Consider the following 13,015-nt stretch of genomic DNA (forward strand, 5'->3'; position numbering starts at 1 on the left):
AAACCTTTTCAAAAGGCTGATAGTGTAATTTGAATTGTATATTCTTATCTTTATGTTCTGGTTATCACTTTCACGACTAAAACTTTAAAAATATAATTGCGTTTGAAATGGACTTCTAAAAGCAGCAAACAAAATGACTTGTAAAAGCATGGAAATGAGTTGTATGAAAGTTGTAAATAAGATTTGATACTCGGGAATAAAAGCACCTAGAGCCGTGACTACGATGGTTTGGACGTACTGATAAATTTCAAAATTCCAAGCCATGTCTGACACTCTACACCTCCAGTGAACGTGACATTTTGATACGCAATTTTAATTTAATAAATTACACATTCATTAATCAAAACACAATTTTAATTTAATAAATTACACATTAATTAATCAATATAATATTCCACTTTATTTAATGCCAGGAGTTGTTGATCTTTTCCTAAAAACTTAAAACTCAATTACTGCACCAACCAATTTAATAGTTAGTAATCTAAAATTGCACCCATGTATTTGATTTAAAAAATTATAAGTCGGATGTATGGTGCAATTGTTGGTGGTTTTAGTGAGTGTTGGTTTAAAAGAGGCATTGATTATTTTTCCCACCATTACAAAGAAAAGATTGCATTCTCTCCACTGAACAAGCAAGCCATCGGAGTGCTTAATCTTTCTTCCAACATTTTTTTAATAAATTTAACAGCAGTACTCAAAGTGCTCTTAATTAATCCTTAATACTAATAATAAAAATAACACTAATCTAACCATCCTGCACGTCATTGATTCGCCAACCCTCCACTACATGGGCCCCACCACCCTGTTTTCCCTCTGCACCACACCACACGTGATTCTCTCTGCAGCCCTGCAACTTCAATCTGTACAAATAATTGAGAGACCACTGTTTTTTAGCCCTTTTTTTTTAGTTTTTTTTTCTTAAATTTTGTAACTTCCCATTTTGATGAATAATTCATCAAATCTCGCATGAATTATTTTTTAACCCCCCAATGACTGATTTCTTACTTTATTTTTGGTGGGGGTTTATTTTAATTCCACTGATCAGGACAGTACCACTGAAGACTAGGATCTTGATCATCTGAAAAGAAGTTGCAAGACTCATCTCCACTGAGAAAGTTGTGTTCTTCAATCTTCACAAACTGCGGCTGATAACATGCTTTTTGAGCATCCCCTAGAAAGGTTTTCGACAACGATGATGTTGAGCTGAACGGGAAGCAATTCATGGAAGACGGCATGAACTGATGACTCCGAATAGGAACCCCATTAGTAGCATACGAAGAAATGGCTGCCTTTGGGCTGTTGTTATTGTCTTCGTTTAGGATTGCGCTTGAATCGCTATCATCTGATGACCCGTCTTTGAAATCCGGGAAAAATGTAGTTAAATCAGCAGCCATTGTAATCCCATTGTTGTTCTGATGATCAAAACTTTCGAAATTAACCTCTGTATTGACATCTTCGCATTCGATCGACGGACTTTTCAGTACTACATCAGTAGCTTTCTCACTGTCCTCAGTAACCATCATCTCTTCTTTCACTGAATGTTCACTGTTTTTATCAGTGTTGTCCACTTCCAACTTCGAATTCAGCTCTCTTATCTACAGTTCAATGATAAACTTATTCAATATGGTGAGCAATTCTTTAATTTTACGCTAATTCAGCGTATTACTACTGTGAAAATTAATTTGTATATGTGTGACTTGTGTGTTTACCTGCTAGGCCATTCCTATAGAGCAATTTAGGTTCAATTTTAGTTATTTAGCTTGCAAAATGTAATTAGCAAAAAAAAACTTGCAAAATGTAAAGTATAATATCATTACTAATATACTTGTTGGGTATAGTGTAGTAAAGTACCTCTTTCAGCAGAGACTGGTTTTCTTGTTGAAGAGTATCATTCTTAAGCTTGAGGCTGTCGTAATTGGCCTTAAGAACACCATAATCTCTCTCCAGTTGTTTGGTCTTCCATCGGGCACGGCGATTTTGGAACCAAACTGCAACTTGTCTAGGTTGCAAGCCAAGTTCTTGAGCAAGCTTAACTTTCCTTTCCGGTTCAAGCTTGTTTTCAACTTCAAAATTCTTCTCCAATGCCTTGACTTGATTTACACTTAGTCTCCGCTTTTTCTCCGAGATCTGACCCATTTCTTCCACACAACCTTCTTCATCTAACCCCTCCAACATGGACTGAAATTCCCTGCTGTAAACATGGTTGTTTCCTGGACTCCCTTCTTCTATAATAACATCAACATAAAAAATTACAATTAGCTAAAGCTTAATTCTCAGTAACTAAAACTAGAAAACCAATTAAACTAAGCCCAAGATGTTTAAGCTAAGGGTAAGTATGTGGGGTAGCTTAGTTAGGAACACACACTAACTAAAACTAGGAAAGGAAACTAAGTTCACTTAGAATTATGTAAACTTGCTAAATTTGGAACAAAAACAAACTAACTAAAACAAGGAAAGGAAATCAAGATGATTAGAATTATGTAAAGTTACTAAATTTGTCTCCCCCCCCCCCCTCTCCCACTCTCTCTCTCTCCCTCCCTCTCCCAGACACACACACACACACTTGATCTACCAAAAATTAAGTACAGAGCAAGAAATTTACAAGTATGAGCATAAAATGAAGTTGGAAACATCAGACAAGAAAACATGACAAGGGTATAATCAAGAAGAATAAATTAAAAGGTACAATAAAATAAAAGTGATAATTAAGCACCTGTTGTTGGACAGATGGACATCAAGGCACCCAAAGAATCAGTACTGCTAAGTCTCTTCATGACTAGTTACAAAACAAAGTGGTAGCACTTGTTAAACAGATCAAGAACCCACTTTTTATTTATTTCTTGATGATGGTATTTTAGAATTTTCCTTCTTTTGCTATTTTTAGAAGAGGAGCTTAAAATCAAGGATTTATTTTAATTCACTTGATGGAAGCAAAATTGTTGTAATAACAAAAAAGAGGCCAGGTGGTAGCACAGTGTTTGATATAATCTGAATAACTGTGCAAACCTCTCTTGGGTGTCCCATCTTTCTCTATATTTAACACCACTTCTCCCTCTGAACCCATCAAAACAAAACCCAAGCCAAACAAACCCCCAGAAGAGAAATAATTAGAAATAAAAAGATATTGCAGGCTGTTTCACTACATCATTATTACACAATCAAGTTTCAAGAACCATGCATATGTAAGTATGTATAATTATTACACTAATCTAATAAGACTAGAAAAGGAAAAGAAATGAGGGAGGTATGTAAGAAACTAAAACCCAAACAAACACAGCTCAGCTGGCCTTCTCACTTGTCTCTCACTCACTCTTTAAATAAATCAAACTTGGGTTATGTCTAGAGTTAATATCTTACTCGGGTTAGGTACATTGCATTTACATTTGCATTTGCATTTCAGAAATGAACATTTTGTAAAGTGCATGCAGCTTTTTGTCCACCGGCTAGTGTCGGTTTCAGCCTACAGGAAGCTGCTGAGTTTTTAAAAGCCAACGCAGCAAGTAGAGGTGGCCACTTGTGCGGTTCGGGCCGGGCCGCATACGGGTTGAACACTAAAAATCTGGACACTGAACCGGCCCGGTGGAGAAGCGAATCGGGCTCGGGCCGGATTTGAACTGGAGAAAGAGGAATCGTAACCGCACGCAAGTTGGCGGGCTACGCGGGTTCAACGAGTCGGGCTTGTGCGGGCTCGACAAGTCGGGCTTGTGTCAATTTTTTTTTTTTTATCAATGAGTTTGGTACTGAAGTGTAGTCTAGTAGTAGACACATATCTAGGCAATAATTTTATAGCAATAATTAATAAATATTATCGAATTATATTATTAAAATTTCAAATAAATAAATTTTAGAATTTAAAATTTTTATAAATTAAATTCAAAAAAATTATGTAATATTAAAAATAATCTGTGATATGGGTTTTAGGTTATTATTTTTCATAATAATTTTTTTATATATCTATTTTAAGGTTCTACTTGTACTATTGATCTATAGTTAGCTGACACTAAAATGTGAATTTAGAAAGTAAAGACATATAAAAAGAACAAACATTCCTACTACATTTATAACTTAGCAAACTAACAAACCAACCCAAGTGTCTGTTCGGGCTCACGGGTTCGCGCGGGCTGTGCGAGCTCACGGGTTCGTGCGGTCCTGCGGGTCTTGTGCGGTCCGTGCCGGGTCCGGTCCCGATTTTCGAAAACTCTATTCGTAACCGGCTCGTGAAATCTAACGATTTGTGCGATTCTGAACCGGCCCGAACCGGGCCGAATAAATCCGGGCTTTACTACGAGTCGGTCCCGGGTGGGCGGTTCGAACCCGCACAAGTGGCCACCTCTAGTAGCAAGTGATCAAATGATCTACAATCTAATTCAAATTTATGATCACTCCAACAATGATATCCAAATCATTTTTTATATTTTATAATACAAAAGTATCGTATTATAATTTTTTATTATTTAAAATTTAATGTTTGAACATCATTAACTAATTATATTACATCTAATAAATTAATTAAATAAAAGATAATTTTTTCAATCCACTTAAAAAATAGAAAAATTATATACTTAATTAACTAAAAACACATTCATTTTATTAATTAACATATAAAAGTATCATTAACTTTCAGTAATTAGTTACATATCAATTTAAAATTTAATAAACTAGTACTACATAAATAATAAAATCATTATTTTATATTAAAGTAAATTTGGATCAGTGTGGTAATTCAAATGATCTAAATTTAAATTATCATTTGAATTATTATTGGAGGGGGATTAGAGATAATCTGCCCAAATATAAATTTTTTGATGTTCTAAATGTTGGACTGCACAGGGAATAAAAGTTTAGACGCCACAACTTTTTGATGTTTTTGTGTATTTTATGGGTACATAATGTGCAACAAAATAAAAAGTAGGTATACTTTTTATTTTTCAAGGAGAAAGTGAAAATTGAGTAAAAGTTTAAAAATAGTAACTTTTAAATTATTGTAAATTATTATGTTAAGAAAAATTAAAAGAAATATAGTAATTTTAAAAAAATTTAAAAACCATAATATTCTGGGAAAAAATTGATTAGCAAAGTATGTAATAGGAATGTTATTTTTTGTTAACAGTTTAGACAAATAATATAAAAAATTTCAATAAAGTTAATCAAATAAAATGATAAAACACTATTTTGTATGTTGAAAACTTGTTTACCATACTAATTTTAACAATTCAATTTTTAGGTGATTATTAATTTATTTTAAATTATATCTATATTTGATGTTTATATATTCAAATGAAAACTATATTTATATAATTACATGATTTTATTATATAACATTAAATAACGGCATATGAAGTAGTTTTTGATTTTCTTTTATTTCCTTGTTTATGATTATTATATCTTATTATTTATATACTTGTAATATTTTAGTTCAAATTTAAGTTTATTTAAATTATTTTATGTATTCAAAATATTTGATTTCTACAATTTTTAGTTAATTTTTATTGTTTCACGTGCTTCTGTTTCTTTTGGGTTGTTAGGGTCCTTTTTTTTCTTGCACATGACACATGTAATCTCAGGCACGATTTTGATTTTTTCATGTATCTGAACTTTTTTTTGGACAAATCTCTAAATGAAAGAAACTTGGAAAGACGAATTCGGACGAATTTTTTACAAATTTGAATAAAATCTCAAATAACCGATTAATGTTTGGTAATTTATCAAACAAAATATTTTATTGAAATCAAATTTGGTAACATTTGATCTGAACTGTTGTGCAAGACATGAATGTACATAACAAGACTAAGTTATCTCGACAATTTTAAGCTTATGTTGTTTGATAATCTAACTTTGTATCCTATATTTATATTTCTTAAGTCTGTAAAAATGTTAAGTAAATTAGACTCGAGGATTTTTCTGTGAACAGAATCAATCTAAGGAATAAACTTTAGAAGAAGATCAAATCCTGATCATGCCCCACAGAGAAGTGTAACAGCTTGGATTTGAATAAAGTTGTCAGATATCGACAAGTCACATATCAAAGAATACCGAGAAGTATGTCGAGAAGTTTAAAATGACTTGTAGAAAAGTCCCAAGAAATATCGACAAGTTATTCTACATGTAGAGAACTCAGATATCTATAAGTTATGTCTTCATGTAGAGATCTAGAAATATCGACAAGTCAAATTCTCATGTAGAGAACTGGAGATATCGACAAGTCAAAAGCTTATATAGAGAACTAGAAATATCGAAAAGTCATTCTACTTGTAGAGAACTAGAGATCTCGACAAGTCATTAACACATGTAGAGAACTCAAGATATCGATAAGTGATTATACTTATCGACATGTGACATCTCTACAGAACAAAAGAGATATCGACAAACTATTTCATAATTCAAAATGCATACAAATTGAAAATTCAAGATTAGCAGTCAACAAACAATTCTATCACTGAATTGGAAAGACTACAAATGGAGTTTGAAGAATACAAGATCAAGAGACAAGATTTACTGGATAAAGGAGGGTCACAGACCTACTAGATTCTGCACATATTTGCTAACACTGGAAATGGAAATGTACAAAATAACTGTGTTAGTCCATTTTAATGCAAGTTTTGTAAACCCGTGCATGTTGATTTATAAAGCATGTCCCGGGTCCTTTGTTTAGTAGTAACAAACAGATCGAGGAAATATCTTGTATTCTCTCTCAAGAATTGTAGTTGAGTTCTTATCTTTAAGAACACATATTTGTAGCTAAACAAATTTGATTTTAATAAATCAAGTGAGTTTTTGGTAATTGCTTGTGTGTTTTGTATTAGTTCTTTATCTCTACAAATTCATATATTTGTATTGTTCTAAATAGCCAAACATTTTCACAAGTTAACTAAAATTCAAGAAAACACATTCAGCCCCCACTACTAGAAAAAATAGAATAGACCTCGACTAAAAACCGATGTCTATGAATAAAAAAATCTGATGCCTTCGTGGGTGATGTTAAAGACCCCCAATTTAACATTGATTTTAAACTGATGTTAAAGAAGACGTATAACATCAGTTTTTAAAGATGTTAAATTTCTAATGCATATCTAATCTTCATATATTATCATAATATGATATTTTTATCAATTTAAACATATGTGAGATAAGCAAAATATTTCAATTTACCCATTAAACTCATGTTACCAATACCAATAACAACGGTTTTCAAGATAAACCGATGTAAACATAACTTTTGACATCGGTTCTTAATTTCAAACCGATATCTATTGGCGACAAACCGATGTCTATAAAGCTTAATAACATCGGTTTTCTATTTTAAGATTTTTTTGTTTTATTATTTAACATCGGTTTTAATCAGTATTACTAATGTCAATGTTCAAGTAAAACTGATGTATTAAGTTTTGACAGACATCATTTTCCACTGTAATGATGTTTGTACCTGTTTTATTAATACACATTTTAAAAATATAGATGCCAAAAATTTGTCAAACCAATGAACTACCAAAATCAATTGATGCATAATATCAGTTATCTATAAATATAACAACCAATATTCCAACACCCGATACACAGATTCATCTAATCAAAATATCAAGTACTACACATATCCATCCATCTATTCTACTACTGTCTATACAAAGAATTTGACTTGGTACCGGCAATAACATGTAAAATATCATTTGAGGAATGCCCTTGTTCTTCTGCATCTTCCCACTTCTTAGTAAAGCTCCTGTAGCCTCTGGTCCCGTATGATGACAATAAGTTTTTGACAGACCTGGTGATAAATTACAAATAACATGTGGTTAGGATCAAATATTCATTCACATATAAAAAGTTTAATTTGAAGTACAAACAGAACTACATATAAAAGCTGAATTTTTTTTAAAGATGTATGCAGCTATAATTATAGTTTACATGAACTTACAAGTATGTAAGTATTCTTTGGCTAAGAATGCAGAACTGATGCATTTTCATCTTTTCCTTCCCCCTCAATGTTTACCATTTACATGAATCCAGTTACAATATTCAAAAAAACAAAAATACATATGGTCCATCTGGACAAAACAATAAACTTTAGCTATAGAAAACTATAAAGATCTTCACTGGCACATTTAAAATTTAATCTCATCAGTGATGGAATAGGCAAAGATCTGCAAGTCATTGAAGAAGCCACTAGATCAAATTAATAAAAATCAAACCATCTTCTGTAAAAAAATACCTATCCAACCACTGTACACAAAAGAGAAATTACAATGGATTTATTTTTAATCTCAATTTTTTAAATATTAGCCTAGTCTAACCTTATCTGAGGGTACAAGTCAAAAAGAATTAGTTGTGGTGAGATATCCCTGGTGCCAGAGCAAGTTATATCCTTGTGTTCTCTCTTTATTCTTACTACTAAGCTCCTTTGGATATATATGAAATTTGAAGTTCATTCTTTTATCCCATTGTACAACATGAAACCATAAGTTTAAACACAAGTTACACAACCAATTTGTAGATATATAACCATACCTCTGCATTTCTCCTAAATTATAACCATACCATAAACAATCTTCTTACAAGCGTTTCTCCTAAATTATAACCATACCACTGCATTGAACTTTTTGGTAAAGAGTGCACAAGGAGGATCAGATACTATTAACAATTTGATTGGTAATATTAAATAAATATATCCAAGGCCACAAGGAATAGGAGTTCAAGAGCAGGGTGGAAAAAAATCCAAGAAGTACGAGCAACTGACATTACATGGATACCGAATTCAGCACACTTTGCTAAAATATAAATTTAACTTACTTCTGTAAAAAATTGAACAGGATTTCTGTTCAATAGTGATCAAGAGGCATCTAACATATCATTTGAATCAGGATCACTTGCAGACTTTGACTCCTTTTATGCAATTATGAACTCCACGTTATAACCTGACAAGCGCAATTAGAGGTGGTTACATATATGAGAAACCTATAATCATACGCAGGAGCATGCAATAAAATACAAAGGCAAATTAATGTTGGGATTATCAGGTCATTTATTACTAACTTTCCAAACTGAAGATCGAACTCTAGACGCTCTTGTCATCCATAATTTCGCCTGATTCCTATAAGATGAATAAATTATAACAAACAAGCATCTTGAGAACTAAAGAAAATACTTAATAAAGACATACAACAAAGCAAAACTAAATGCAACAATCAGATATCAAAGTATAAAAAGACTCCAGAGGTAATTAAAAATAGGTAAAAAAAGATCAAATTCTAAGTCCATGTATGATTAGATTATTTTCATTCTTCTTCTAGTATCTAGTGTATCTATGTCTGGGAACTTTTTGTTAAACTGCTATCTTTATGTTTATGATGCTCAGGGATTTGTAAATTTAAATAGTAGTTGCTATATGTTCGCTAAAAATAAAATCTAATACAAACAAAGGCAACCTACAGTGTGGTTGGGGTTGGCATTGGCTTTCATAGCTAGCCCAAAAAACCCTTTTTAGTATGAGGGGCCATGGGCGTTAAGCAGCAAGTTCTGATTGATCTCATCTTCCTTGACCTGGCCTGCACGGACATAGTAGTTAGGATTACGAGTGGCTTTAATATGTCCTGCACCTAATCCTACAAATTCTAAATACCGAGTATCTAGAAGCAGGTTGTAAACCAAAGTCCTAAATTTGACTACTTTAGTAGCTAATACATCTCATTATACTTTGCAATATATACACACAATGAAAAAACTATGTAATTACCATTTAAACAAGCTGTCACTCATGTGAAAATATGAAAACACGGTCTGATTTATTATATACATGTGTAGCCCCGACAATGAAGTAGCCAATACCACATATAGTTATACTTCAACACAAGGTGAGATGTACAACTAAAAAGCAATCAAGACTAAGAACATGCAGAATCCAAAAGAATTTGATGCCAAACATACACATTTATTATTCTCAAAAAATGGGAGAAGATAGTAACATTAGAGGATCCCATTCCACAACAAACTATCATGTGGCATCTGGAGCAAGAGGGAAGGAAAAACTCTCTCTATCAAAGCAAAAGAAATATATCGATCATACAATGGATTTAGTAAGTATTACTCACATGTCATCTCCAAGAACACCTCCATGGTTATTTTTGTACAAGTTATATAAAAATTTTACACCTACTCTCTGGTGTTCCAGAAGCCTGCAATTTATAGAAGCAGGGACCTGCAATCATTAGATCATAAACCTAACTTGTCAGGATTATAAAATCAGTTTTACTTTTACATATCTAAACATCTTTACTGCTACATTTTGAAAACAATAAAAAAAACGTTAATATAATTAAGGATGACAACAACGGGTAGCAGCAACAAGAACAACAATAATTGCAAATAACTACAAGGTTCAATACTTCAATTTTAGTCACTGGAATATTAAGCCACTTACGTGACAGAATGCTTATACAACTTCAGATCAGAATTCTTATACAAATCATGCAATGTGCATAGTTTCCACTTTCCATACATATTAATATATTATACATCTGCAAGTATAATGACCTTAGGCAATCAGAAGCAAGAAATTGGTCAGCATAAAGACAGTTACTTTCATCCTGAACAGACGTGTTCACCACACACAAACACGTATATAAGACTACAACTACACATTCATGTATGTGTGTGTTGAGCTTAACAAGTTGTACTCGATGGTAACGGACAAAGTGTCCCTCAGGAGCTTCATTATTTCTAACCATAGAAAGAGGGGTATATGAACAATAAGTTAAACACTTAATCTACACTATATAATCATTACGCATTTTTATCTTGTTAAAAAAATGTCAGAAAGATCAAAGTACTAATCATTAACAAAATTGTCACAAATTTTCTATAATCTCGGAATAAGAACTACGTTGATACAACCTTTACAGTGAGATTAAGCCCATACGTTCCCGGTCAAAATTCGACAACCTTTACAGTGAGATTAAGACCAATCTATGACTTATCTAGCAAGAGAATTTTCAAACATCAGAGTCAAAAAGCCTAGATATTTCAAGGGTAAAGGCTAAACATCCTTGTTGTGCAAGACATGCCTACATAATAATAAGACTAAGTCACATTGACAACCCTAAGATTTAGTTGTTTGATAATCAACTTTGTATTTTGTATTGTATTACTTGAGTCTGTAAAATGATTAGAAGATTAGACTGGAGTATTTTTCTATAAACATATTAAAGCTAAGGAATAAACTCTGGAAAAAGATCAATCCATGATCATGCCTTAGAGAAAAGTGAAAAAGTTTGGAGTTGAATAAAACTGTTTCAGAAAAATGTTCTAAGTCAAGATATCAACAAGTCACAGATCAAGTCATATAGAGAAGTAATTCGAGAACTCCAGAATGACATATCGAGAAGTCCAAAATGGCTTATAGAGAAGTCTCGGAGATATCGATAAATCAAATAAAGATATGAAGATTGGAGATATCGACAAGTCATTTCTGCAAGTAGAGAACTCGGAGATATCGACAAGTCAAAATGAAGATGTGAATATTGGAGATATCGACAAGTCAATTCATCATTAGAGATCTCAGAGATATCGACAAGTCAAAATATATATAGAGATTTCTGAGATATCGACAAGTTAATTGTACAAGTAGAGATCTCGGACATATCGACAAGTTATTTGACATGCAAATATCAAGAGACCTTGACAAGTCAAATAAAATATACCTATAGAGAACTCGGAGATCTCGATAAGTCATTATACTTATCGAGATGTCACTTCTCTATAAAACAAATTGGAGATCTTGATATGCCTCTCAAATACAGAATGCAAATAAATGAATATTCAAGATTTCAGTCAACAAACGATCTATCAACTAGATTGAGAAGTCTACAAAGTAGCTAGAGAGAGTACAAGATCAAGGGCCAAGATTAAGTAGACAAAGGATGGTCATAGACCTACAAGATTCTACATAAATTTTCTAAGCCATAAATGGAACTAGAAAAAGGTTGCTTTAGAAAAGAGTTTAGTACATTTTAGTGCAAGTTTTGGAAACCTGTGTTGCTAGTATATAAAGCATGCACTGGTTGTAATGACCGAGAAATTACGCTTGTATTATATTATAATAAAGATAAATTATGTGTATTATTATGTGATTAACTGTGTTGAGTCGTTAAACCCTAATTGCTATGTGTTACGTGTTTTCTGTTATGATCCGAACGTGTTTTGGATATTTATTTAGTGTTTTATCGCAAGTTATATATTTTATATCAAAACCCGTACAACTCAAACAGTGTTTTAAAAGCCCGTTTTTCAAACAAAATTATTGGTCCTATTTTACCAAAAACAACCTATACCATATCGCTATTCTGAACCCCTAGATGTTTTAAAAATTTACCTTTTTCGCGAAAAATGACTTTTCCGGACCCCTTCGGGTACCAAAAAACCCCACAAAAATCACATTTTTATTTTTATATGATTATGAATTTATCATACATTATTTTCTTTGTATTTTTGTAATATTCATAATTTTTGGGAATTTTTGACATTTATTTTGTATTTATGGGATATTTAAAAATTCATTATTAATACCCAACAATTATAAAAATTGGGGCCAAATATTTTTATTAGATGTGTAATTAGACCCTTAATTTTATTTAGGGGTATTATTTTTCATAGTATAAATAGCTGAATTATTATTAATTTTTAGTTAATTAATTATTAAAAATCAGATTAATAAAAATTAGAAAGTGTTGGTGACTTTTGTGTTCTTGGAAGAGGGAGCAGATCAATCAATGGTTTTGGGAGATTTACTAATCCACTGAAAAAGCTCGAGTAACCGATACAATCCTTGTGAAGAGACGAATATATTGATACTAATATCATCAACTGAGGTTTGGTAAATCTTAAAATCGATTTTTTTGTGTTCTTGGCATGAATTTCGATTTCTGAGTTTGAGGGATCCTTTGATTGTTTGATTGATTCGGTTAGTTTTGTTGTAATCTCAGGAGTAATCGGGTATTTTTATCTCGATTTTAGGACCCTTGAATCGATA

The 13,015-nt window shown here is 32.1% G+C and overlaps 1 protein-coding gene across 1 annotated transcript; it reads right to left on the reverse strand.

The window, feature by feature from the left end:
- Positions 1-560: 560 nt before the first annotated feature.
- Positions 561-3,294, reverse strand: LOC141671016 (homeobox-leucine zipper protein ATHB-6-like). Its single transcript, XM_074477084.1, has 3 exons — positions 2,714-3,294; positions 1,852-2,225; positions 561-1,595 (listed from the first exon to the last, which is right to left on the reverse strand). The coding sequence occupies exons 1-3, from the start codon at positions 2,772-2,774 to the stop codon at positions 1,029-1,031; spliced, it is 1,002 nt and encodes a 333-aa protein (XP_074333185.1). The 5' UTR covers positions 2,775-3,294; the 3' UTR covers positions 561-1,028.
- Positions 3,295-13,015: the final 9,721 nt, after the last annotated feature.

The sequence above is a fragment of the Apium graveolens genome, chromosome 7 (genome assembly GCF_009905375.1).
Source record: "Apium graveolens cultivar Ventura chromosome 7, ASM990537v1, whole genome shotgun sequence".
Lineage (NCBI taxonomy): Eukaryota > Viridiplantae > Streptophyta > Magnoliopsida > Apiales > Apiaceae > Apium > Apium graveolens.

Excerpts from the sequence above, each read along its gene's own strand:
- LOC141671016 (XM_074477084.1), bottom strand. The coding sequence starts at position 2,774 with ATGAAGAGACTTAGCAGTACTGATTCTTTGGGTGCCTTGATGTCCATC. Across the intron at positions 2,226-2,713 it reads GTCCATCTGTCCAACAACAG|AAGAAGGGAGTCCAGGAAAC; the intron begins GTGCTTAATTAT and ends ATGTTATTATAG. Across the intron at positions 1,596-1,851 it reads ACCAGTCTCTGCTGAAAGAG|ATAAGAGAGCTGAATTCGAA; the intron begins GTACTTTACTAC and ends ATTGAACTGTAG.